Source organism: Cottoperca gobio, chromosome 15, assembly GCF_900634415.1.
Source record: "Cottoperca gobio chromosome 15, fCotGob3.1, whole genome shotgun sequence".
Classification (NCBI taxonomy): domain Eukaryota; kingdom Metazoa; phylum Chordata; class Actinopteri; order Perciformes; family Bovichtidae; genus Cottoperca; species Cottoperca gobio.
The window spans coordinates 19,797,049-19,823,911 of NC_041369.1; the positions used below are offsets into that span (position 1 = coordinate 19,797,049).

Consider the following 26,863-nt stretch of genomic DNA (forward strand, 5'->3'; position numbering starts at 1 on the left):
GAGCGCGCGAGCGAGCGCGCGAGCGCGCGAGCGCGCGAGCGAGCGAGCGAGCGAGCGAGCGAGCGAGCGAGCGAGCGAGCGAGCGAGCGAGCGAGCGGGCGCGCGAGCGAGCGAGCGAGCTGAGCGAGCGAGCGAGCGAGCGAGCGAGCGAGCGAGCGAGAGAGCGAGCGAGCGAGCGAGGAGCGAGCGAGCGAGCGAGGCGAGCGAGCGAGCGAGCGAGCGAGCGAGCTAGCGAGCGAGCGATGCGAGCGAGCGAGCGAGCGAGCGAGCGAGCGAGCGAGCGAGCGATGAGAGCGAGCGAGCGAGCGAGCGAGCGAGCGAGCGAGCGATCGAGCGAGCGAGCGATCGAGCGATCTATCTATCTATCTATCTATCTATCTATCTATCTATCTATCTATCTATCTATCTATCTATCTATCTATCTATCTATCTATCTATCTATCTATCTATCTATCTATCTATCTATCTATCTATCTATCTATCTATCTATCTATCTATCTATCTCTCTATCTATCTATCTATCTATCTATCTATCCATCTATCTATCTATCTATCTATCTATCTATCTATCTATCTATCTATCTCTCTATCTATCTATCTATCTATCTATCTATCTATCTATCTATCTATCTATCTATCTATCTATCTATCTATCTATCTATCTATCTATCTATCTAAATTTCTTCAATCGTCATGTGTGATGTGTCGCCTGAAAGCTCTTTCTAGGGAGAGAAAGTATAAAGTCAAATCTTCACGTATAGACACGTTTTTCTCACTGCAGACATTTTAACTCTTCAAACTGGTGCCAGTAATAACATAATAATGGCTGCATTCCATTTAGGTGGTGCACTGCTATTGTGCATGCCGGGTCACCAGCACACCTGGATGTAACAGAGTTGTCATTAGCTGCAGCTGTGCCTTTCTGCTATGACAGAGAGTCTTTTCCAGACACAGGATTTTTGAGGATGAATGGTCATAAACTATGGATCGCATGTTACTGTCGAAAGTTTTCCCTTAGTGCCCGAAGATAAGGTTTAGTGCCTTTTTGAACCATTCACTCACTGATGATGTATCTAATCTCAATATACTGATGCTTTCACTTGTTGTGTGTGTTGATGTGTTGTAGCATTGCATTGCATTAGATTATACACATGTATCTGAATCATTTATTACCTGCATTTTTGCAGATCTGGGATGGACTGAAACACTGCAAGCAATTCAAGTCGCCATGGGAGCATGGTTGTTTCACTGTTCATTTGGAGAATTCAAACCATCTTTCTCAGAGTATGAATGCTGCCACCAGAGAGCGACTCCCACTGTCCCTCCCTGGTCGGCTGCAGTGCGTCACCAGCACAGTTGTTGCTCATGGATGCTTTAGCAGCCCTGCAGTAATGAAATCTGAGCGCCTGTTATGGCAGGATGACCTCACCTCAAACAGTCAACCTGCCGCAGCTAAATGAATATAATGAGGTGTCTGTCATGGGCTTTAGTTGTTTAGTTAAAGTACGGGAAAGTTTATTTCTTTGTTTTCATGGAAAGGCAGCATGAAAAAGGTCAATTTTACTCGACATAATAACAACTTATGTACAATAATTATTGGAACATGTACTCTGACATTCAGGGAGTCTGTTGGAATCAGCATGCTTCTGTAATATTTCATGTTTTCATTTTATAATATTCAACATCCACATCTCTACAGTTCAACAGTTCAACCCAGGTGGGACTTGAACCCACAATCCCCAGCTCCGGAGGCTGATGCCTTATCCATTAGGCCACTGGGTCGGACAAAATGACTATCACAACGAGATTATTTCATTTTCTTGCACAACCAGGAGATATATTTAGATATTTCAATGCAACAAGCTTGTTTTCCTAAGAAATTATCTCCACACAACAAATAATTACTCAATGATCTGGACATCACAAGCAGCCGAAACACAGACAAACAATGCTTTGAGATCACCAAATATAAAAAACTACTACAACACTAGTGCTTCACCTGCGTCGGCTAAAAGTAATAGATATCAAATGTTTTAAAGGCGGTTGCTTTTCTAACATCAATTTGAAAAAAATATTCTACTGCTGCTCTTCACCTTTAATTTAAACTCATTTTGAAAAACAGAGACAAAGAATAGAAGAGGGTGTAATGGATGCATTATTCGGGGAAAATAATAACATTATTAATTTGTGTTATCAATTCAGACCTGTGAAGACACACTTTTCCCTTTGGTGTTTTCTGTCTTTTCTTTTTAATATTTTCTTATAGATTTAATACATAAAGCATTCTCACCCCCTCTTTATTTATTTCTCTGTGACACACACACACCACCCAGGGAGATCCTCTGATATTGTCTGGGAGATTTAACTCAGTCAGATCATACTGTGTTGTTGTGCAACATCCATCACATCAGCACCCGTAAAGCCCAGACTCCTCATTTTACACTCAGGTATAATTTTTCATGACTACCTTTTGCTGAATTTGATTTCTGAGATGCAGAAGGAGTTACTGATTCGGTACAGTATGAAGTCTGTCCATTTGTCAACACCTGAAACTTTATTCTACACCAGACGTTCCTTTCATACAGTAGAAATGACCTGATTATATTTTGAAGAGCATTGATGCAAAGGATAAATATAATATATATATAAAAATATATATATATTAATTAAATGTATTATTATATCAATTATAGTAATATTTGATGTAGATGTGTTTTCTAATCAATTACTGTACTTGCTTGTACTTGTAGACAAACTAGCATTCTATAAATAATGTATTATTTGACTTATTATTCACACAAAAAGCAAACAAATGAAAGAATTAGTGAAATTAAAATAAAAGACATAACCTAATATCCCAATAGAATGTATACTAGTTAGATAATTGTTGTTTGAGTCTGAATCTTGGTGTGACTTTAAACAGATGCGGGTAATTACTCATCACTTCCTCATATAAATATCAACCTATTTATTCTTAATTAGGGTGACAGTGATCCTCTCTACAACATTCATTAAAATCCTCCACATTTAACCAAGTTATTAGGTCTGAAAGTCAAGTAAACTTCACCGTGTAAAATGTGTAATGATTTTGTATGATGTCCTGCACATAATTTGACAGTTTCTACTAATTTAATCAGTATAATTTATTAAAATGAAACTTAAAAGATGTTACTGATTCGTAAAGTATTATTATTATTATTATTATTATTATTATTATTATTATTATTATTATATATATATATATATATATATATATATATATATATATATATATATATATATATATATATATATTGATAGACAGATATTGACAGACCAAAACTAGCCTTGATACATTTTACATATTTATATTTATTGACAGATTTGACTTATGTTTACTCATTCAGAGATCCAGAGCAGATATCTAGGGTCAGCTGCTCAGTGTTTTTATTTTTCCTTTATCTGATCATGAGATGAGAAAGTGTTAATAATAAGATAATATATTCCTTTATTAGTCCCACAACGGGGACATTTGTAGTGTTACAGCAGCAAAGGGACAGTGCAACAACAAGAGGAAGTACAAAGGTGCAATAATAAGTAAACAGTTAAAAAACAAAAACAAAACAAAATATATTCGACAGACTGAATATTGAACTCAGATTGTTGCACATATGATATAAAATATATTGCACGGGATATAATATTGCACATAATTGGTGATATTGCACATGAATGACTGAATGAACAATAAAAACTTTCATTTTATAATCCCATTCTTTCTTCACCCCCCCTGGAAGAAGGAGATGAGGGAGGAAAGAGATGAGGCTGCCTGGATGAAGGCAGCCAATCAGCTCTGCCTTCCCCTCCTCCTCACTGCTGATTGGCTGACTCGTGGAGGAAGAGGATGTTGGGACAGCAAAGATGTCCGCGCTCATTTGAAAACCTGCGGTAGCCAAATCCACAGTTTGGCACCTGATCCGAGTTGTTTTTATGTTGACACAGGTGACGACGTTGTGCTCAAGCAAGACTCATACAAAGGAAAGACAAGGACTCCACAACAAGAGCCAGACTATTCCGTACTATCAGGTTAGCGGCTAAAACTCAAAGCTAGCTGAAGCTAACATTAGCTAGTGTGCTAATAGAGCCTGTAACACGGCTCTCTACGGGTGTTTAGCGTTAGCGTGCTAATGCTGGAGAGTACTTTTGAGCTAGCTTCTCACTTAGCTGTCAATATGTTATTTATATAACTTACTGGATAGTGATTGTCAAGTACTGTCTTTCTTTTAGGATATTTTTTTAGTCGAAAACTTACAGCTAGCTGCTAGCATGTAGCGTCTGTCAAAACCAGAACAGTGGAAATAATATAATAAATTGTTATTTGGGGATTTGTATGTCGCATTGTATCGTGTCCTCTAACAGTATAATGAACAGTTGTGAGGGATAACGTTACAGATGGCTTATCCTAGTACTGTTTCATCCTAGTTAACTTATTGATATGGAAATAGATAAATAAAGCAAACAAACATAATTCAAACAACACTAATAACTACACGGATCTGCTCTTTTGAATCAAGTCAATGAACGATGTAGCGTTAAATTAAAGTGAAATGCTTTTTTAAAATGATGATGGGGACCACCATCATCACCTCAAGTACAACTAGAAACACCAGTACCATCATTTGACAACAGCTGTCTTAGAAGTTTGCCTTTTTTATTTTTCTGAATTCATAACTTTTTGTTATGAAGGTGCTTCTTTTAAGTTTTAGTTTAACTAGAAGGTACCTTTCTATTGCCAATAAATACTCATGTTTTGACTGTGGGTAGTCTACTCCAAATACCAATGTTGCATCACTGGCAGGACAATAAGTCGGCACAGTATTGCCAAACTATGCTGCACAGGTTTACAATGTGAGGTTAATACTTTAAACTATTTTGATTAAAAACTTAGTTCCTTATGTGCTCATAACTGCGACTGTTCCGGTCGGTGTTCATCCCATTTTTTTCAGTCTTGTCTTTGGCCTCCAGACTACATTCAGATGTAGTTAATTTTTACTGTTAATACATTTACGGTTTGGAATATTTTTACAACACTGGGTATAGGTATGGCTCTAGATTTATTTTATGGCATAGAAAGTCCTCTCTTTTTTTGTCTCAGCTCTCCTCTTGCTTTCTATCTACAGTGTCTTTCTACTGCACAACAGTGGAAGAGTCTGGTAGAACATGTTAAACCAACAAGATTGCGCTGTGGCCAGGAAATAAAAAAAAGCTTCTTCTCGCATCCCTTATTCTTCCCAGAAATAATGCTGATATCTGGAACTCATGTCGGAAGTCGTGTATGAAGAGACAGCCACGATGATCGCAGCAGGGGAATTGCAGTCGTTTGTCCCGTTTGGCCGCGAGCACTGCAAGAACCATCCAAATGCCTTCAACCTGCAGCTCAGAGAGCTCCAGCCCGCCTCCGAGCTCTGGTCTTCAGATGGCGCCGCCGGCCTGGTGGGGTCGCTGCAGGAAGTCAGTCTGCAGGAAAGAGAGAGGGTGAGATTGATACTTGTATTACACCTATACAGAATATACACATTGTCATGCACAAGGAGAATAATTGGCAGTACAACAAAAAGAGAGTAAGGATTTTGAATTTAAATATTGATTTCTTTCAGTGTGTTATTGCGTTAAAATATGTTTCTTGTATGTCACTGACCATCCTAGTCTTCTTTAATCATGGACGTAATATAATACTTTGTTATGTAGATGTAATGAATATACTTTGATTGGCAGGAATGCTGGCAGCTTAGGAAGGGCTGCAAGGGAGTGAGGGAGGAAGATGTGGAGTTTGAAGAGGAGCTCTACACAGCAGGAACCGTGGTCGTCTGGAGCCAGGGCAGTCGGACCCAAGCCTCCAACGTCTATAAGGCCTTCACCGTCGACAGCCCGGTGCAGCAGGTCGGTTACTGAAAGCTGTTTTTAGACTAAGCTATCATTAATACCATTATCCTACTTGAGGGCAGATGGTAATTTAAGCTTTTGAATATGTATAGGACACAATGATTTATTGTTTTCTCTCTCTGCAGGCCTTGTGGTGTACATTTGCTGTTCCTCAGAGCAAGAAAGACGGTACTGAATCATTAAAAACCTTTTGTTGCTGAAGAGAAGAGAAGTTTTGTTTCATGTTGCATATTAAATGACATATGTTGAAGTTCATAAAGAAGATTATATTTAATGTTGTTTTGCAGAAGAGGAAGTTGAGCAGACGGTCTGTATCGTCCAGAGTAGCTGTGTCAACGTTCACACTGTAACCGGGAAGGATTTCATCTCACCGCTACCCTTCCAGGTGAGGGGGGGGGGGGGGGGGGGAGACACTGCTGGGAAATATTTTAAGAGTTAAGACTTGTAGAGAAATTCAGGAAGCATCTGCTAAATGTCAGAGAGTCAGATTCACAAACCTTTATGTGTATCAAGTAAAACAAGATGTTAAAATGTGTCCACCGTCTGTCCCCTCTTGTCTCCTCCAGGTCTCAAATGTCTGGGCGACAAAGTTTGGACTTTTGTTAGAACGAAAAAACACAGCGACAGACGCACAACTCGGCATCCCCGGGTACACACTAGCACCACACACTCGCACACACATGCAGACACAAGGGAAGAGCAACAGCATGACACACAAATAAATCCAAATGACTACATTAAAGAAAGTCTTCTTGTCACACACTCTCAGACAAAGCGTTGTCATTTAGCAGGTAACTGAGGTACTGAACTCTTTCTCTACAGGGAGCCTCTTCCCACAGTGTTCAGCATGCTGCATCCTCTAGATGAGATCGCACCAGTAGTGTGTAAACCTACAGGTATGACACACACACACACACACACACACACACACACACACACACACACGCTCCTCTGGGTAATGTCTATATCATTTCGGGGTTGCAGTGCATAAAGTGGCTTTAATGAGTCGTGTTTTTTCAGCTCTGTTTGAAGGCTCCCATGTGCAGTATGCATCTGATGCCACCATGAAGATCGTGTTCAGCTGCTGTCAGCCCTCTGTAGTTGTCTCCTATGACACTGTACAGGGAATACACTCTGTCTGGGCCCTGCGCAAAGTCACACAGGATGTAAGTGATCACACACACACACACACACACACACACACACGCACACAGAGTCTACCTGTGCCTAACCCCGAGCCTCTTCCCTCCATCAGGAGCGTTCTACAGTCCTGCGGTGTACAGTAGATCCAATTGGCACTCCGTTGGGTCTGATGGCATCGGGCTTACTGACCTCTCACCTTCGTAATATCTCCCGCCTGGACTCCCCCGGTGGCAGTGGGGCCGGCGCCGGCACTGGAGCAAGGTAAAAGTGTCGTCCTTACATCAGTTTATATGTGAGATGTTTTGGCCTCATGTTAGATTGTAATTAAAATGCATACACAGAGAATGAGAACATCTGCTGCCTGACAGAATAACACATCAAATATTTGCTTATATAATTAGAAAATGAGTTTTCATAATATCAAATATTCCCACTGGTGACCCTTAAGAGCATCTCTGGTTCCTTGCGGTTGTCTGATCCCATCGATGGCTTTCTGCTTCTAGTGCTGTTGGTACCAGCTCTCCTCTCCACTACAGCGCTCTGCACAGCCACCAGAACAGGATCATGACGTCTTCACCAGGGATACACTCCCGTGTTCATTCCCCGAGTATATCTAACATGGCTGCCCTCAGGTGAGTTTGACTACAAAGTGAAGAGTTGCATACAGCAGAGTGATTATTTTATAAATCTACTCTATGGCGAACTACACACATTCACTACATCGCCTTCTGCAGTAGGTAGAAACGTACATTCATCCTGATGGTAGATCACAGGACAAAGATCTACTCATTGAAGCGTTGCTCCACAACACCACTAGTGGTCAAACACGGCTGTGTAATATGTCCCTTTTGCTCCCAGCCGTGCCCACTCTCCAGGAATGGCGGCTCCATCCTTTTCAGGTGCGGCTCGATTTAACACGTCTTTCCACAGCCCGTCCCTCAGGGGGCACCACGGCTTGCTACCCTCTCCCAACAGCACGGTCAACGATACGATGCTGGTGCCGGAGATGGAGCCCATCGTACCCGACCTCTGCATGGAGCAGCTGTGGAGTGAGACGGTCACCGCTGGCTGTTACAGGTAATTACCAGGACCGGACCGCTGAAAACAGATGCAGCGTCTGTGCGGGCGCATTACTCTTCACTTCTCTGTGTTTGCAGAGAGATGAGCAGCCAGGCGTCTAAAGTATTTCTGACCTCTGACCTCTGTGAGAACCGCTACCTCTGTTTCCTGGTGGAGTCTCACCAACAGCTCAGGTCAACAAACACACAGTGCAGCTGTACACGATGATGATGCAGACTTCACTCGCATGCACACACTTTATATATACTCTGGAAAAGTCTCAAAGGATCTAAATCCAAGGCCCTCACAGCAATATAACAATACTAAATATTAATCACTATTACTTTTTCTTCATCATCACTGTGTTTTTCATTGTTTCCACAGATGTGTGAAGTTTATTGAGAGCAACAATACGTCTCAGCTCATCTTCACATCGGTCGCCACCATCCCTGCCAAAGATGCAGAGCCTCTTCAGGTACAATATTTACGCTTTATAAGGTTTACAGAGCAGGCGACGGTTAGTGACAATATGTTTGCAGATCACTGCACAACTAGTTAATTCAGTAAGTGATGACATTTTTTGGATAATTTCCAGATCAGGAAAGACACAGAGGAAAGAAAGATGTAGATTAGAAGCACCTTGAGACTAATCACCTTTACAACTGAATACAAATCATGTATATGCACTTTATAAGCAGCATTAAACACATTACAGTCCTTAAATATTAGTAGACAGACATAATACTTTGTTGATTTACAGAAGATTAACCGTCAACAGTCCTGATAATAAATTCATTAATAAGTGTTTCTTTACACACAAATGACTTAACATGTTTCTGCTCCTCAGAATATAGATGCCATGCTGGTTCTGGAGGCCTGTGGCAGTCTGGTTCTCTACACAGGAATCACCAGGGTGAGGACGTAACCACAGCAGACGATCAGATGTAGTCCAGCTCCACAGTTTAATACGCAGCAGTTTGTACATGCTGTACAGAACGATTTCAGAACTCGTGTGTGATAAAGACGTGAGATCTTGCTGTTCCTCTAGGTCAGTAAAGTGTTCGTCCCCGGCCTCCTGTCGCCCACCTTCAGCCTGTCCAACAGCGTCTCTCACTTCAGCACGCCGATGGAGAGCGTTAGCACGCCGGCTTACGCTGGCAGTCGGCACCTCCAAAGACTGGATGAGGTACGGCCATTTGTTGAAAACATATTGTTCTTTATGTGCCAGTGTAACTTACTTAACTGCGATTCAATGTCGTCCCTTCGGAGAAACGATTTCCACAGAGCAAAGCAATCTGTCACAGTCGACACGGAGGCTTGATTCTGTTTTCTAATCTATAATTATTCCATGTTGCTGCCGGATATAATCAGAAAATAATCTCAACAACATTACACCGTACAGATTGCATGACTACGACGATGTCTGTTTTATTTACCATGTATTTCTGCTTCACCTCTTAACTTTCTCCCGTCTCCTCCAGGCCGCCATGCCTTCACCAGTGACGGAGCTGAGGGGTCCAAACATTAAACACCACGAAGGTTCATTTTTGGAAGATTACACTTTCCAACATGCCACGCCCTACATCCATGCGTTGAGAGACCCCGTCTGCAACCGGGTCACGTTGGTAAGTTTGTGTGTGTTGTGCCACTTTATTGATGAAACATGTTGTAGCGATGTAAAGAAAATCAACAAAAGGAAAGATACTGGAGGTGTGTGTGTGTGTGTGTGTGTGTGTGTGTGTGTGTGTGTGTGTGTGTGTGTGTGTGTGTGTGTGTGTGTGTGTGTGTGTGAGTGAGAGTGAGAGTGAGAGTGAGTGATTCAGGCCAATTAATATTTATGAATGGGAGCCACAAAGCCGTGAGTCGTGCACCTCCGGGGTCAGTCCTGTCAGACTCGATGCAGACAGCTTCATCAGCCATGGGACTCCACAGAATACACACAACAACAACCCCGCTGTGTTTTCCACTCACACACACACACACACACACACATCATCAGAGACCTCCCTGTGTAGACGTGCAGAACAGTGTCTGAAGGCTGCTGCTTCTTTGACATATGGTCTCTGTTCATTGCTGTGTCAACCTGAAGTCTAATTGTTTGCTCGTGCAGCTCGCTGGAGTTTTCAAAGCACCAGCTGCTCTCTGTTTGTTGTCAGGTCGACGCTTTACTTTCTCATCAGGGTGTCTTTCTAATCAGTGATGACGACAACAGGACCAACCCTGCTGGAGAACATTTTGAGTGTATTGAGACTAAATACAAAAAAGCTTCAAACACCTTTTGAGTCACAAATAAATATATACAGAAAAACACAACGTCCCGTTAAAAGTAGAATTTACTGTCGATGGGTTTAGCGTCTTGTCAAAGCACTGATATGAAATTAATTTGTGCACAATCTCTTGCTTTCTCAAGGAACTAAGCAGCGGCGCAATGCTGAGGATCTCCATTCCAGAGATTGCTACCTCAGAGCTCGGTGAGACTCAAACACACACACTATTTTTGTTCTGCTGTACACACACCTGTAAGATGGACGCAGAGAAAGTACTGACTGCGTGCACATATTATACATGTAAGACTAAGTATTGCGGCTGTTGTTGGTCAGTAATGCTTTCCGTTGTTAAAATGTAGACACACACACACACACACACACACACACACACACACACACACACACACACACACACACAGCTGAGTCAGGGCAGTTAGGTCCTGGAAATTAGGTTTGAGAGCTGCCCTATGTTGTTAGACAGTGACGTATAATCTTGATGTATTGAGGTACTTGATGTATTTTTTTACACACACACACACACACACACACACACACACACACACACACACACACACACACACACACAGATCTTTATTACGTCCCTTTGGAGCTTTATATTGTTTAAATGAACCCTTCATGACGTGAATAATGATCCACTGGGGGGGTTGATTAACTAGAATACATGTGTTGTGTGGGATATTCAGTTAATTAGTGAATTAATATGCAGCCTGTGTGTTCCTCACACCTTCACACCTTTTTCTTTAAACAGTTGTTCAAACTGACCTGTAGACATTAAAGCATTACAATGTATATATTCCAATTACATTTACCATCTTTACGTTATAATACACAATAATTAAACTGTTTATACCATCTGATCACCGCATCTAAATCTACTTTTAACTAAATGTTTCCTAACACATGTTGTGTAAAAGGACGGGATGGACTGCAGCTCTGTAAAGTTTAGTTTTTTGATACTGAACATTTTGACGTGGAACAGATTCATTTATTTGTTTCCGCCTTCAGCATCGCCTACGTGTGCGTATCATTCTGTCTGCCTTGGGTGCTTGTACCTCTGTGTCTTCGCCATGCGTTGCTCCCCATTATGTAGTAATCGATCCTGCAGACGAGGCTTTCTCCCTCTAATGAAATGGCATTTATCCACCTCTTCCCTGACCTTTCCCACTCTGGAAGTCCAATTAAGATAGCCTGGTGACGTTGATTAGGAATCAGATTGGTCGGAGTTGTTGGGAGACACAGTGACACTAATTACTGTTGTATTGGTGGTTCTCTTTTCATTTCCTTTTGTCTTTGCTATTGTTAAGGAGAAAAGGCCAAAAATTGCAGATCATCAGGAAAAAACCCAACGATGAAACAGAAACATTGAGAGAGCGCTGGAATATACTCACACGTGAACCCTTTTTGCAAATGTCCTTTCCGCACCGTGATGCCTCTTAAATACGTCCATTTACACCTTTTCTCCTCTTCTCTCAGTGAGGAAATGCCTCCAGGCGATTCGTTTCATCCTGCCCAAGGAAGCTGCCATGAAGGTTTGTGGAATTGATGGTTGATTCCAGTAAAACACTGCACACCTGTTCGTATTGACCATGTGACCATGTGACCGTGTGCAGAGAGACCTGACTCTCGGAGAACCGATGTTAAAGTGTAACTAGATGTTCTGTCTGACAGAATATAAACACTACGTCACTGTTTCAGCTGATAAATGCGTTTTTTTTAATTCTAAATTGAAAGAAACCTTTTTTGGTTTGCTGGAATAAAAGGTTTTTGTGATACTGGAGAAACTTGCATTTCTTTTCAAGTTGGCTAATTTGATGAGTTCTGTATTTCCCAGGTTTTGGTGAAGTGGTACAACATCTACAACGCGCCCGGCGGTCCGAGCGCACACGCCGAGTGGAACCTGTTTGTCACCTGTTTCATGACACTGATGGGCTACAACACGGAGCGCCTGGTGTGGACGCGAAACGTGAGTCAGCTGTAGAAGTGTTTTCTATTCTTATTTTAACACTAATGAACACGTGTTGACCTTGCTCTCTGTCCTCCCGCCTCTTTCCAAAGCTGCATTTTGAAGTGCCGCTCTCTCCGGTGATTGCAGCCAAGAAGGCTCGTCCCTCTGATGGAGGCTCTGAAGAGGTGTGTGACAAATGTGTGATCTGTTGGGATGTTTGTTGCACAATTGGCAACAATCACCATCTCTAGTAAGTTGAAGGACTTGTAACGTCTGAAGGTTATTACACGGGAAGCAAAGGTAAAGCTTTTGGAAATGTTTCATTGAGCCAAAGATTAGCACACCATTGTGTACATGCTCTTTACCATGTCAACACTAATCACACATGATATTAAAGATACAGGATTGTATTGAGAACAATATTAAAGATTAAGTTAAACATAGAGAAGAAAGTCCTGTTATAAAACACACGGGCGCCACAGTCGCACAATCCTTTCCCCTTCTGATTTCTCAAGAATAATGTTCCCGTAACCGTAAATGAATTATAATTACCGTGAACACTGAACCCACCGTTCCACTGGTGTTCTCTCTCCTCTCTGTAGGACTTGGACTACCTCTTGGGCTCTCACTACCACCGTCAGATGAATTCCCAACCGTTCTGCTCCAACAATATTCTCACAGAAACTGTAAGTAATTTACTCTTCTTCTAATTCGCTAAGATCAATACAAAAGAACACATTTGGAACTTGACGGGTGGTGCTGGTGAAGTGTACTAGAGCTCCTCTGACAGAGCTGAGGACGTCTTAGTTCAAACAGTTCTGTGGCACTCGGGTAGCTCACCTGGTAGAGCGGTCGATTCACATACAAAGGCTGAGTTCTGGCCACAAGGGTTCAAATTCAACCCGTGGCCCTTTGCTGCATGTCATCCCCTCTCTCTCCCCCTTTCCTAATCTTAACTGTACAATCGTTAAAGGTACACACATGTTGACAGTATGACAATATCTCCCCTACAACATCTTATGTACACTGCTTTTTTGCCGTGTACCTTCACTATTTCCTCTCCTTTGTCCTAGATGTTCTCTCCCTCCACTCCATCTCTGAAGTTGGACAGTTCAGCTCCTCTCTTCCCTCACATTCCCGCTCTTTTCTACGTTCTTCATCTGCTCTATCAGGAGCTGCAGCTGGACGAGCTGCAGAGAGCAAGAGCCTCCTCACTGGTCTGTCTGCTGCAACAGCTGGCCAGGTAACCTGTGTGTGTGTGTGTGTGTGTGTGTGTGTGTGTGTGTGTGTGTCTACAAAGAAAAGTAAACGGCTTGGCCGGCTGAGTAGTGTGTTTGTAATGTATATTTATAAAGTGATACTCATATTGATCTGAATGAGTGTGAAGCTCCACATAAAAACTGTTGCTTTAATACATAAATGTTACAAAACAGAAGAGACTTTATTTATCACAACAAACTAAACCTGCTCTACTTTTCTCCCCACCACGTCTAACTCTCCCCATAAGGAGACAACATGTCTTTGTTTGCAGTGAAAGCGTTTGTGTAACAAAGGCTCTTTAGGGATGTGTACTGAGAAATGAACTTCAACATGTTGTCAAGTGACGGCCGTGACTGGTGACAATCACAATAACAGAACATGTGGAGTGGGAGAGTGACGAGCTCTTCACAGTAATTGGCCTGTGTTGGTTAGCATGTGGGCTGTTTTGAAGTATGGTGCACATTTTTACACTTGTTTTGCCTTTTCAGGCCAACTGGTTAAGGCTAAACTGATGATCCAGATTGTTATTTTGGGAGTGTTTTAAATTGTTTTGCGGGAGAAAGTGGTTTGAATCTCCTTCACTCATCCTATATTACCATTTTATTTACCGTGAGGTATTTATAAAGACAAACTATAATAGAAAATGTACTAACTTAACATTGTACAGTATACATTTTAGTTCTATTAGTGTAATTACTTTAATATCAGACTTCAGAATATAGTATTAAATATCATATTTTCAGGCAAAAATACCTTCCAGAATTTATATATAAAATAATTTGTTATTTCTTTTACAAGTTTATTTATCCCTTCAATCCCTGGCTATGTTGTGCATCAACAGAAAAACACATAACTAATACAAATTAAAGACTGCAAATAGAATTTGTCATAAATACGTAAATAAATTACTATAAATACCTAAAAAAAAAGAAGATGCAAACAGTAATGAGGTACAAATCAGAGGGTAACAATAGGAAACCAGAAGGCTGAGAGCAGAAGGGATAAAAGACGGAGATTCATTAGTTTTACAGGTACACACACGAGTACTTGTTTTGTCGGGATTAAAAACTATTGATTATCTTATGTTAAGCAGAATGGTAATGACTCACTCAGAGCATGTGTTTAATTACTGATCAAAAACAAGTTAAATGTCACAGAGGCTCTCGGAGAATCTGGAGACATCTTTACATTTGATTTTATGTCCAGCTGTGCAGAGACGGGCACTAAAGAGCCGATTCAGACTTAATAACCCTGTGACTTTGTGAGTCATGTGTTCATGTGTATGGAGTCTGGAATATTAATATTATAACTTGTCTTCTTGTTTGCAGAGACCTCCAGTTGGAAGAGTATGTGGATCTGTACTGGAGGGACTACCCCTCATTAATTGGCTTCACTGAGAGCTGCGTTATAGACCAGGGTAAGACCCGTTTGTTAGAATGGTCTCATTATCTTTGTTATGCCTCCACGCTGGAGACAATAAACTAGGGTTGTCCGTCCGTCCATCTGTCCGTCCGTCCGTCGCGGGTTACTGTGACCTCACATCTCCGTCCCAAGGTTGAAATGACTAGTGGTCAAAGATTAAAGGTCACTGTGACCTAACAACAAAACACATTTTTGACCATAACTCAAGAATTTATACGCTAATTCTGCCAATTTTACACAATTGTCTTGAAAGGAGAAGAAGGTAAAAAGAGGCCTCAGCCAACAGGAAGAGCCACAGTCCTCTGACACAACTGCAGGAGTCTGGGGGAGAAACAAAGACAAAGAGAGACGGACACTGAGTTATACACAGTATATAATTGACAGGGGGTGAAGAGCGTCCTTCATTACAGCAGGCAATGATTTATCTTTATAAAACCTAAAGACAAAGACCTGACTGACGTCCTATTCAAGCGTTTATTAAGTTGAATCAAAACGTAAGATTGTCTCTGAACATCATGATCCTTACAAAGGTTGTATTTATCACGGGGGTTGTTGTCTTTCTGTGCTGTTTTATTTCGGCTCCCTCCATCATCTCCTTCTCTCCCTCCTCAGCTCTGATTGGTCAGATGCAGCGTCCGTCCTTCCTGAGGGAGGAGCCTCCCTGTGTACTCAGCTGGCTCAGCAGCTGTCTGAGAGGAGAGGAGATGCCACCTTTCCCCTGCCTGCCCGGCATCTGTCAGAGGACCAGGCTGATGGTTCTGGTACGACGCTTTTCTTTTCACGTGTGATCAACATGTGGAACAGAGATTGGCCTGAAAGTTCCTAATACTCGATTATTGTCTTGCCATTTTGTTTTTACAGTTAACAGTTGAGACAGACAGAAATCATTTGTAGAAACAAGTATGAACACAATGGCCCGGCCTCTGTAGAGTCGAACCTGCTGCTACCAAATAAAACTAGTTATTATTTGAACACCTCCTCCTTCCTGATGAGTGTGTGAGGGTAAAGAGTTCAGCTTTGATTGGGATGCAGTCACATCATTTATTTGTGTAGCATGTCTGATTCTTTTTCTGAACATGAAGAGCAATTACGCCCGGGGATGTGTACGTGAATGTGTTTGTGCTGCTGATGGATTCAACCTTCACTTATTGTTTCGATCGGTCATTGTTTCTCTCGAGACAAAGACAGATTAGAGAAACGTATAGTTAGATCGTACAGATCAGAATGTGAAAAGTTTCTTTTATTAAAGCTTGTTTACTCCTCTTTCCACATGAACAGGCTTTAGTTTCTAGTTTCTAGCTTTGGTTTTGACCGTCACACGGCTGGATCATGTTGTGACGGATGTAATGTCTGCCAGGATCTGCAGTAGGAAGAGTAATGCTATTATAGTAGAAATGTTTGATGAGCGAGGCCTCTGCTTCACCCCCTATCATTCTAAACGTCTCCTGAGTTAAACACTTTTTTTCTGCTCAGCCTCTCTGGAGCTTCAGTCTGCCAGACTTTAGTCTTATCAGATGTTAAACATCACGAGAGGGATGGCTTTTGTACAAATGATGCCACTCGAGTTGTTTGCTTTCTGTTATTTATCTGTTTGTTTCTCTTTTCTCAGAGTTATGCTCTCTACATCATTGGAGATGAAAATGCTACTTCGACAGATATATCAAAGTACCTGGCCAAGCTCTCTGCAGGTGTGTAATGTCACTCGTCTTCAGTTGCATCCTGGGACTGCGTTTCTGACTGTGTGTGCATTTATTCACAACCAGCCCTTATTACCTGCCAGAGTGCAGTCACACGGAAAGAATGCAGTGATGCATGTGCATGTGTGTGTGTGTGTGTGTGTTGCCTGATTTCCTCCCATTTGTTTTGGCTTTGAAACACAATGCAGTGCGGAGGTGACGGCAGTCGCTGCAGGTATTTGATCGGCCACTTCTCCACTGACACAGAATTGTTTCTTGACTTTGCGGTGTAAGAGAATCCACATGGTTGAAAATGTTCATCCCCCACATAAACGCAGTCCTCCGCATGTCCCCTTCATTTAACCCGTAATTGAAGTGCCCATTCTTTTTAGGGACAAGTTTTTAGCGACCAATCAGTGAATGTTTGAAAATGCTTCAGTGCAGATGAGGGTTGCACTTTCCTTCAGGAGTTATGAAAATGCGAGCAGCATGATTTGACTTCTCACAAATAGGAGAGCAAACGAATGAACCCGTTGACGTCTCCTTCCCTCCTCTCTTTGTCTCCCTCTCCTCCTCCACTTTCTCAGGCCAGAAGTATTATGCCAGTGAACCGCACTACAGAAGGTAATTTAGCTCACAGCAATGAGTGGAAGAGCTTTATGATTATTGATTTGAGTTACAGATAAACTAATGTTTCTTATCATATTCCACGTGTATGTCAGTAATCATGTTGTGACTCATATTTACGTGTACTTCCTTTAGACTGAGCAGTGTGAAGGTTAAGTTTTCCAGTGAGAGTCTGGCTGAGCAGCTGGTGGTCTGGCTCACCTCACAAGGTAAGACTTTTATCTACACAGTGTGTTTTCAGCACTGCACTGGTGCACATTAATGCAACACACACACACACACACACATCACACGTCCAGTGAAACCACAGTCTGCGAGCTGGCTCTCCCGCAGTCTGGAGTCTAGATGTTTTGTTTGTAACTTTTCACCGTTTAGTAGGTACACAGTAAAACATTGGAAATTGTAATATGGTGGTTTGATAATGCGGGTCCACATGTACTGAACAACAACAAAGAAGTGGAGTTTATGGTCTGCATGCACCATTAAACAACACATGTGACATGTGGAGGAGCTTGTGAAGCAGGAATGGCTGTTATGACGCCTCTAAATGAGGATTTACCCAGAGATGATACATCTACCCTCGTCCTTTCTCTGGTTTAGGTTTCACGCTGAAGGACCTGGAGTCGGTCCCCTTTGGGGTGGCTCTGCCCATCAGAGAGGCCATCTACCGCTGCCGGGAGCGGCCGTGTTCTGATTGGTCAGAGGAGGTCTGTCTGCTGATTGGGCGACAGGATCTGACTAAACAAGCCCATAAGATGACCCTGGCCAAAAGCAAAGCTGTGAGTGTGAAATAAGTTAACAACCAGAGCATTTGATCAAGAAACACTGACTGACCGTGTGCTACTCAGGGGGTTCCACGTTCAACAATATAACTTAAATATAATATATAATATACAATATAAAGAAAATGCTTTGCTTTGTGAGAGTAACCGCTATTTCTTCCTTTTTTAAATTAATGTAGATGAATCTTTGTAATGCATCTTAAAACCTGTAATGTTGTTGAGATAAAGCTTCAGTCGGTGAAGATTGTCCAATCTGTCATCGTGGCTGTTTGTGAATTAGAGGTGTTGCTCTCTCACTACTCTTGACAATAACTGATATTTAAAAAAAGTAATCTCTTAAATCATTGGTCACAGACTCTTTCTCCATCTCCCTGTGTGTGTGTGTGTGTGTGTGTGTGTGTGTGTGTGTGTGTGTGTGTGTGTGTGTGTGTGTGTGTGTGTGTGTGCGCAGTCTGTTGGTTCAGGTCTCTCCTTGGAGCCTCCTGTGACCACAGAAGCAGATGAGGAGGAAGATGGGATGTCGGACATTATTCAAGAGGTAAAAACAGAGTAATTATTCTCTCACACCGTTGGTCCGTCTTCACTTTGAACCCTTATCTAAATAAGCTCCTGTTGTTTTATAGGTGTTACAACCTGAATGAACGTTTGATATGTTCTCCTCTGCAGGTCACAGGACTGATCTGGAGTCAGGATCTGAGGGTCCAGGAGGTGAGGAGGCTGCTGCAGAGCTCCAGGCCGGTCCGGGTCAGTGTGGTCCAGTTACCAGAGGTCTCTGATCATGAGTACATAGAGGAGAAAGAGAACAAGTGAGTGTTACGTATGTGTGTGTGTCTCCTTGTCTCTGTCTTTAGGTTTTATAAAGAGAAGTCATTGTGATGCCTGCTGTAATGAAGGATGCTTTTATATATACTGTGTATTTCTCTGACTCTCTTTGTCTTTGTTTCTCCCCACAGACTCCTGCAGTTGTGCCAGAGGACCATGGCTCTTCCTGTTGGCCGAGGCCTCTTCACCCTCTTCTCCTATCACCCTGTACTGACCGAACCTTTACCTGTCCCAAAACTCAACCTGACGGGTACTGTGATCATTTTGAACGATGCACAATAACATCATTAAATGTATGTGGGAAGGGAATTATATCAGGGAATTGAGAACGTAATAGGAATACAGCAGAGTGTATTTTACTGCTCATTTAGAGTTTATTGTGTATTTTCTTTCCAACCCCAGGCCGCGCTCCTCCCAGGAACACTATGGTAGATCTGAACAGCGGGAACATTGATGTTCCTACCAACATGACCAGCTGGCCCAGCTTCCACAACGGAGTAGCTGCTGGACTCAAGATAGCCCCTGCTTCACAGGTCAGTCTGAAACCTCCATCAGGCCATATCTGCAGCTGATTACTTACTACATCACTGCCCTTGAGACAAACTCATAGAAACTCCCAGTTGTTAAAGTTTTCATTGTACACTTCTGCAGTAAGCAAACCTTTCCTTACTGTGTTCTTTTTGTGTGTTAAGGTGGACTCGGCCTGGATCGCCTACAACAAGCCAAAGATCCCTGAGCTGGCTAATGAGTACGCAGGCTTCCTTATGGCCCTGGGCCTCAACGGACACCTCACCAAACTGGCCACGCTCAACATACACGACTACCTCACCAAGGTGCATGCACACAAAAGCATACATGTGCTGAAACTGTCGGTATTTGTTTTACACTTTGAGTTTCACAGCACGAAGAAAACTAAATGCACGTTGTGTTTAAAGCCCTACAAACACACTTTGGGTTCAATGAGTACTTTCTACCTTTTTAATGCTCAGTTTACAGTAGACAGGTGCTCTAAATGACTGTTTACTGCAGTATAAACACAGTAAACACACACACACACACACACACACACACACACGTTTCTCTAGTTGACTGTAAATGAGAGATGTAAATTCGCATTAGAGCCAGGCAGACAAAGTGAAACTCTGAGAACTTTGAAAGTCCTTCCCACTTTCGAGTAAGAAAAACAAGCCAAATCTTATTTTTGCATAATTAAAAAGACATGGTTAAAGAACCTATTGCACAAAATCCACAAACATTTTCAGTTCCCAAATTGATTCAGGATGTGAATCATTAAGATCAAAGAGCGTTTCTCTGTAAATGTAATGTTCTCATGCAGATTCCAGAAGTGCTTGACATTTGGAGAAAATCCACAAAACGATTTCCTTAATGCTTCATGTTCCAGTCTCAAATGTTCTTTCCCCCCCCCGTTGCCTAATAAGGCTCAGCTTGTTTTATATCGTGGATCATAAAGCCCGTTATTTTATGCTTTTGTTGATCAAAATGCCGTTTTGCAGAAGTTGCAAGAGAACTCGGAGGAACACACACGGTTTATAGTCAGAAGGAAACAGCATCGACACTGCGGAGCTGCGGAGCTGCACAGTGAAACATGATCAACAGTTGTGTGTGTGTGTGTGTGTGTGTGTGTGTGTAACAGCCTTCAGTCTGAATGAAAGCCATGAACACTGAAGCCTCTTAGTAGCTGGTGGTGTTCTGTCTGCGTAGTGTCTGTTTATCAGAAACTGACGTACTTTGGATCAGTTCTTTGTGTGTGTGTGTGTGTGTGTGTGTGTGTGTGTGTGTGTGTGTGTGTGTGTGTGTGTGTGTGTGTTTGTGTTTGAATCATCTGAGTGTTGCTGCTTTTTAGAATGAATCTTATCTGGAAACAACAATCGATTACGTTTCATTTGTATCTTTAAAATCTATTATCTCTGAATCCACTAAATAAATTAAACTAGTCAACACTTCTGACTTTAAGTTGTTGCTTCATCTTTTCCTAGATATCCTTCAGCATTGTTTAATGAACTGTCAGATTCATGGTTAAACGGAGGGATTGACCTCGAACTATCCTTTTACAAAATCATTAATCATAAAACATCTCAACAAATTGGCCACTGAGTAGCAATCAGGAATAAATCATCCAACAAAGAAACCTAATATGTTTAATTAACAGCATATCAGTCAATCACACCAGTGAAATTCAGCAAGTTCACCAAAATAATTGCAGTAGTTATTTCAATATAGAGCAAAAATGTCCATTAGTTACGTCACACTGAAGATTGTAATTGATCAATTTCAGATGTTTGTGCTCCAACACGTGGGCAGAACCTTGAGTTTATTAAACACAAACACAGGTGATCCGCAGGGGTATAATGAAAACACCGTCACAGTTGGAGCTGGTTACATTGAAAGTGATTTGTTCTGCTGCAGCAAAGATTTTAGCACATTTTACTGAGATTGATTCTTCCTGTTGCTCCGTCAGGGCCATGAGATGACCAGTATTGGGCTCCTTCTGGGTGTGTCTTCAGCCAAACTGGGCACCATGGATATGTCTATCACTCGCCTCCTTAGCATACACATCCCTGCCCTTCTCCCCCCCACCTCCACTGAGCTGGATGTGCCACACAATGTTCAGGTGAGTGTGCGTGAGTGTATCAGTGCAGTGAGGAATAATATGAATTGTGTCCTGAGAAAAGTGATTACATGGCTATTGGTGTGTTTGTGTTTGTTAGGATTTGCAGACTGCCACTAATATCATCAAGAATGTGCAATTGTTTACACACTCTTACAAAGAAATTAAATGATAAGCATTCAATTTCCTCTCTGTCTCTTCTGCAGGTTGCTGCTGTAATTGGAGTCGGGCTGGTTTACCAGGGAACAGGACACAGACACAATGCTGAAGTCTTGCTGTCTGAGATAGGTGTGTGTGTGTGTGTGTGTGTGTGTGTGTGTGTGTGTTACTGAATAATGCTCTCGAAACATACATCGAGCTGCAACCATCAGTCGATTAATCAATTTGTTGATTGACTGGAAGGTTTTCGGCGACTATTTTCATAATCAATTAAAAGTTTTAGACAATATTTTAAGTAGTAGTTCCATCTTTCTACATGAGGACTTTGTTTTTGTTTTATTTGCTCATATTATGATAGTAAAGACGATTGAATACATCTCATTTGACTGTTGGAAATATTCTGTCGAACCAGCATTTTTAGACTTTTTATAAACAAATCAATCGATTTAATTGAGGAACTAATCATCAGATTAATTGATAATGAAATAATTGTTTTTTGCAGCCCAAGATATGAATAGAAGTGAACAAAAAAAACCTATCTTTACTTTATATTTGAGTGTGTTTCTTGCATTTTCCTGTCATGGACAGAAAGTGTCATTTTGTTTTGGGATTCTCTGTCTCTCAGGTCGACCTCCCGGTCCAGAGATGGAGTACTGCACAGATAGAGAGTCCTATTCCCTCGCTGCTGGACTGGCTCTGGGGATGGTCTGTCTGGGGGTAAGTAGCACGTAAATAAACATCTTAATGTTGTTTCCGCCTGCTGGAAGTTCCAGGTGGGCGGGGCTTGTTATTTCAGACAGTTTTAGGGAAATAGACGATCGGAAAAAGTTTTAAAATGTTGTTTTGTATTATAATTGTGTTTCATGTCCCCATCCTCCCTCCGCTCTCTCCTTGCAGCATGGCAGTAACCTGATTGGGATGACGGACCTGAATGTCCCTGAGCAGTTGTATCAGTACATGGTGGGGGGCCACCGCAGAGCTCAGGCCGGGGCCAGCAGGGAGAGACACAAGTCCCCCAGCTACCAAATAAAGGTGCATGGACAAATCCTTTTCTATTTCTATTAGAAGAAAAGTGCAATAACGTGTATCTCAAGTGTAATAAGTGTTATTTCACTGCACTGTAATAACATGCTGCTTCAATGTAACACTGTTTTGTTAATTATATCTTCATGGAGCTGCCAATCTGTTCCATATGTGTTGAAGTCAAGGAAATTATTATAGCATTTCACATCATAAAGATTCTTTCATATTTAGGTTTCATTTCGTCTCCTCTTCAAATAAAGTTGATTGCAACACTTAACTTGCGAAGTGGCACGACTGCTGGAGTTAGCCGACTAGTTACTGTGGTTGGATAGGTAACCAATTATTTAGCTTTTTCCTAACATTGTCATTGGTGGTTTCAGGAAGGTGACACCATAAATGTAGATGTGACGTGTCCTGGGGCCACGCTGGCCCTCGCCATGATCTACCTCAAGACCAACAACAGGTGAGAAAAGAGGAACGATCGATCGACTCAGCGTTTCAATCGTAGAACTAAACAAGACAATTGTTTAGTAGATAGTTCAGGCAGTAGTACAATTAACCTCGACCCGTGTCTCAAACTGTGCTCTGTTGGGTCCTTGAATGTCAGGGAATTGTGCCTGGAATTATTCTATGACGTTTTGAGATACAAAACAATAAGAAAATGTATCTTAAAATGAAACCTTGAAGCCAGTATTGTACATTTATGAATAGCAAATTGTCAGGCAGGTACAGAATCATCCACCTCTTCAGCGTTAACGATGACGCTGAGTATTATAAATTTGGCCGAAGTCGTACTTTCTACTTTTCACCCTTTTTTTTGTCCAATTGAACGTCGAGCAGGACATCCTAACCTGCCTGATGAAAAATCTCACCCCTCAGTGAATCCAGTCGTACAGAAGAACAAGACTCCATCTTCTAGCTTTCTGATATTGTTCAAGAGGTTCCTGTCTTCCTCGAGGCTCATCGGATGCTGTCTGTCTATTGGTTGAGAGGGTGTTGAAGGACGGTATTAACACCTCCTCGTCTCTTCCTGGTTCTGTCCACTAGGTCCATCGCTGATTGGCTGAAACCTCCAGACACTTGGTTCCTGCTGGATTTCATCAAGCCAGAGTTTCTGCTGCTGAGGGTTAGTGTGACGTTTGTGTGTAGTGCGTGTGTGTGATCATTCTTCCCACCCTTCAATAATCTGGTGTACCTGTGTCTCTCCTCCTCCTTCTGGCCTCTCTGCTCTCAGACTCTTGCTCGGTGTATTATCATGTGGGATGAAATCCTCCCCAATACTGAGTGGGTCAAGAGTAACATACCCCAGGTGAGGACACACACACACACACACACACACACACACACACACACACACACACACACACACACACACACAGCATTGTTGAGCTGACATATTTGGAGCTGTGATGCTTCAGACGAGGCAACAAGTCACTGTGACTTGTAAAGAATTTCTCGTGAGGGTTGGTTCATTTTCATGCGGGGGGGGGGGGTTCTTCAAAGCTGTTCCATTTGCTGTTGTACACACTCACTGTTTAGTAGCTCCTTCCCGGAGGACACAAAGAAGAACTGTATAGTTAACATGAGCAGAAATGAGGCTCTTGGATGAATAAATACGACTCCATTACTGGAAAATCAAATGTTTGACAGGTCATCAGAACAAAATGCCTTAAACACCTTAAAGACTACTGTGCTGGAGCAAAGCAGTGAACCTCACACTGCTAATATTAGTCTGCTGTAAAGATTGTTACAAATGGTTAGAAATATAAATGTCTGTTGATAAAGTAATCTGTGTGCCGGACGTATTTTCCCCGTTTTGCAAACATTGGATCGATTAGAGAAACATATTAATGGCAGTTGTTTATCAACTTCTTTCTTTTTGTGTTTGGTTAATATCTCAAATGCCAATAAATACTAGTAGCTACAACTTTCACACATGTGGAACAGTTGTGTTAAATCAGGGACAAAAACGCTGCAGCAGAGTTACATAGTTGCACTGGGGAAATCGTTTTTTATTCTTGGTGATTGGATGTTTCTTACATGTTTTTACTTCGACTGGGAGAGTTGTATTCCCATTTAAAATGTTTGAAATGCTCAGACAGCAGACAGAAAGAACATTTGTTTTGTTTTCAGATCATGAGGGGGACTTTTGACCCTTCAGAAGACATCAACATGGAGACAATGGCGTAAGTATTTTAGTTATTTGTCATTGTTATCATATGAATACAGTACCTTTATGTCACCAGCTTCTGTAGTTGTGGTCGGGATGTTCTTCAGCGTGTCCCACTCCTGCGTCTGATCATGATCATGTTATTTGTTTCTCTCAGCCAAGCTCAAGACTACATTACTGCCGGGGCCTGTATGGCGTTGGGCTTGCGCTTTGCCGGCTCTGCAAACTCCGATGCCTTCGACTGCCTCTACGAGTTTGCCAGGACCTTCATGAAGATCATGTCCTTCGCTGGTACAGCTGCTGTTGTAAGTGTTTGTATCTGTTATAAGTCTTTCAAGATCGTCCCAGTCGTGAAAAGTGCCTCACGTACGTCTACTTTAGATAATGAGTTCTTATATTTCCTCTTCAACATGTGTTCCGGTTAAATTAGCAGACGGGTTATTACAACCTGCAGACCGGTCTGTCGATGATTCTGCTGGCGATGTCCATGGTGATGTCCGGCACCGGGAACCTGAAGGTCCTGCAGCTCTGTCGCTTCTTCCACAAGAGAACCGGCGGCGAGATGAACTACGGCTTCCACATGGCTCATCACATGGCACTGGGCCTGCTCTTCCTGGGAGGTGGAAGGTGAGGTGGCAACACACACACACACACACACACACACACACACACACACACACACACACACACACACACCAAAAAGGTCACTGATCATGGTATCAGTTTCAGATTAAGTTACAGGCAACACATAATACTCTTGATCCTTTATATATATATATGTGTGTGTGTGTGTGTGTGTGTGTGTCTTGCTGCTGTATGCTTACAAGACTCAAATTACACACTGACACGAACACACTCACCAGATTTGGGACTTTCTGGGAAGGACCAGGTAGACCACTTACACACACTCTGCGTGGGTAACCCACACAAATACAAACAAGTCTGTTTTGAGTGTCTTGTGCATAATGAATGACATACACACACACACACACACACACACACACACACACACACACACACACACACACACACACACACACACCAGGTTCCTCCAACCACTGACCTTGGCCTGTGTATTTCCCAGAGAAACATCGCCTCCCACTCTCATTACATGTTGCACATGTTTACCCACCTACAGATGAACCTTTGTGTTTGTTCACATGTTAACGTTCACGCTGGTGAGCAGAGCGTGCCACGTCATTGTTGTATTTTCTTCATTCTCTCCCTCTGCATTTGCTTTCCACACATTTCATCGTTATTGTGACATCGCTGTTTTGTTTCATTCATTTTCTCACCTGTTGTTATTCCTTTGTTAATCTGTCATGGAGGTTCTCACACTTCCTCCCTTCTTATTTCCCTCTCTCTTTCTGTTTGCTCAGTTGGTTTCTCTTCCCATTTAATTCGTTTTTTTTTTTTAGCCGGGAAGTGAAAGTTACGTTTTTCCTTCCGAAGTCACACGTGGCGTTCACACTGACGTCAGGTTGAAAGTTGTGAAGTGGTCTTTAATGTTCAGGGAGAATCTGAAGTTTATTGGTTAATAATACAAGGCGCTTTACTGAAGCCGTAAGTATTTAACCATATTTGGTGACGAGAGGAGAGCACTGCTTTCCCGCCCTCCTGCTTAAAACAAGTCAATATCTGCTTGCAGACCGTTCCACATGTTAATGGCTGTGAGCAATTCAACCAAAGAATACTTTCTCCTTTTCAGCATGTTAATTAATTATCAAAATATCTGCACATCGATTTCCCGTCCATTTGTTTAAGGTCCGATAATATAACCCCATTTTGAAACGCACTGTGTTACCAGACTTACTTCCTTATTCAGTATGATATTATTAGTTGGAACTGTCGAGGTCACTGATACTGATACCAGACATTCAGTCAGGTGCTCTGTCCTCAGTCTTCAACACTTTTGAAACAACTTTCCATTGTGACT

General features: G+C 42.1%; 1 protein-coding gene and 1 non-coding gene across 4 annotated transcripts in view; one reads left to right on the top strand and one right to left on the bottom strand.

Annotated features, from left to right (window-relative positions):
• Window positions 1–1,709: 1,709 nt before the first annotated feature.
• trnar-ccg (transfer RNA arginine (anticodon CCG)) lies at window positions 1,710–1,782 on the bottom strand. Its single transcript has one exon. It is a non-coding gene; the product is annotated as a tRNA-Arg (tRNA).
• Window positions 1,783–3,901: 2,119 nt separating this feature from the next.
• Window positions 3,902–26,863, top strand: part of anapc1 (anaphase promoting complex subunit 1) — a 33,210-nt gene continuing 10,248 nt past the window's right edge. Inside the window, exons 1-43 of one of the 3 annotated variants that reach the window (XM_029450115.1) lie at window positions 3,902–4,065; window positions 5,275–5,514; window positions 5,755–5,919; window positions 6,048–6,090; window positions 6,210–6,307; window positions 6,489–6,571; window positions 6,745–6,818; window positions 6,943–7,088; window positions 7,178–7,326; window positions 7,569–7,697; window positions 7,924–8,142; window positions 8,223–8,318; window positions 8,509–8,599; window positions 8,972–9,037; window positions 9,173–9,310; window positions 9,606–9,749; window positions 10,535–10,595; window positions 11,886–11,941; window positions 12,244–12,375; window positions 12,468–12,542; window positions 12,960–13,043; window positions 13,431–13,600; window positions 14,946–15,034; window positions 15,652–15,800; window positions 16,649–16,727; window positions 17,303–17,339; window positions 17,478–17,551; window positions 17,943–18,121; window positions 18,576–18,662; window positions 18,791–18,930; window positions 19,078–19,196; window positions 19,349–19,479; window positions 19,639–19,779; window positions 21,426–21,578; window positions 21,782–21,863; window positions 22,360–22,451; window positions 22,632–22,766; window positions 23,138–23,220; window positions 23,805–23,883; window positions 23,992–24,066; window positions 24,891–24,943; window positions 25,085–25,232; window positions 25,358–25,554. In XM_029450115.1, the coding sequence (XP_029305975.1) occupies window positions 5,299–5,514; window positions 5,755–5,919; window positions 6,048–6,090; window positions 6,210–6,307; window positions 6,489–6,571; window positions 6,745–6,818; window positions 6,943–7,088; window positions 7,178–7,326; window positions 7,569–7,697; window positions 7,924–8,142; window positions 8,223–8,318; window positions 8,509–8,599; window positions 8,972–9,037; window positions 9,173–9,310; window positions 9,606–9,749; window positions 10,535–10,595; window positions 11,886–11,941; window positions 12,244–12,375; window positions 12,468–12,542; window positions 12,960–13,043; window positions 13,431–13,600; window positions 14,946–15,034; window positions 15,652–15,800; window positions 16,649–16,727; window positions 17,303–17,339; window positions 17,478–17,551; window positions 17,943–18,121; window positions 18,576–18,662; window positions 18,791–18,930; window positions 19,078–19,196; window positions 19,349–19,479; window positions 19,639–19,779; window positions 21,426–21,578; window positions 21,782–21,863; window positions 22,360–22,451; window positions 22,632–22,766; window positions 23,138–23,220; window positions 23,805–23,883; window positions 23,992–24,066; window positions 24,891–24,943; window positions 25,085–25,232; window positions 25,358–25,554 (4,757 nt within the window). In that variant the 5' untranslated portion in view covers window positions 3,902–4,065; window positions 5,275–5,298. Of the gene's footprint in view, window positions 4,066–5,274; window positions 5,515–5,754; window positions 5,920–6,047; window positions 6,091–6,209; window positions 6,308–6,488; window positions 6,572–6,744; window positions 6,819–6,942; window positions 7,089–7,177; window positions 7,327–7,568; window positions 7,698–7,923; window positions 8,143–8,222; window positions 8,319–8,508; window positions 8,600–8,971; window positions 9,038–9,172; window positions 9,311–9,605; window positions 9,750–10,534; window positions 10,596–11,885; window positions 11,942–12,243; window positions 12,376–12,467; window positions 12,543–12,959; window positions 13,044–13,430; window positions 13,601–14,945; window positions 15,035–15,651; window positions 15,801–16,648; window positions 16,728–17,302; window positions 17,340–17,477; window positions 17,552–17,942; window positions 18,122–18,575; window positions 18,663–18,790; window positions 18,931–19,077; window positions 19,197–19,348; window positions 19,480–19,638; window positions 19,780–21,425; window positions 21,579–21,781; window positions 21,864–22,359; window positions 22,452–22,631; window positions 22,767–23,137; window positions 23,221–23,804; window positions 23,884–23,991; window positions 24,067–24,890; window positions 24,944–25,084; window positions 25,233–25,357; window positions 25,555–26,863 lie in introns of those variants that run through there. The other 2 variants (XR_003833545.1, XM_029450116.1) reach the window with 2 other exon arrangements.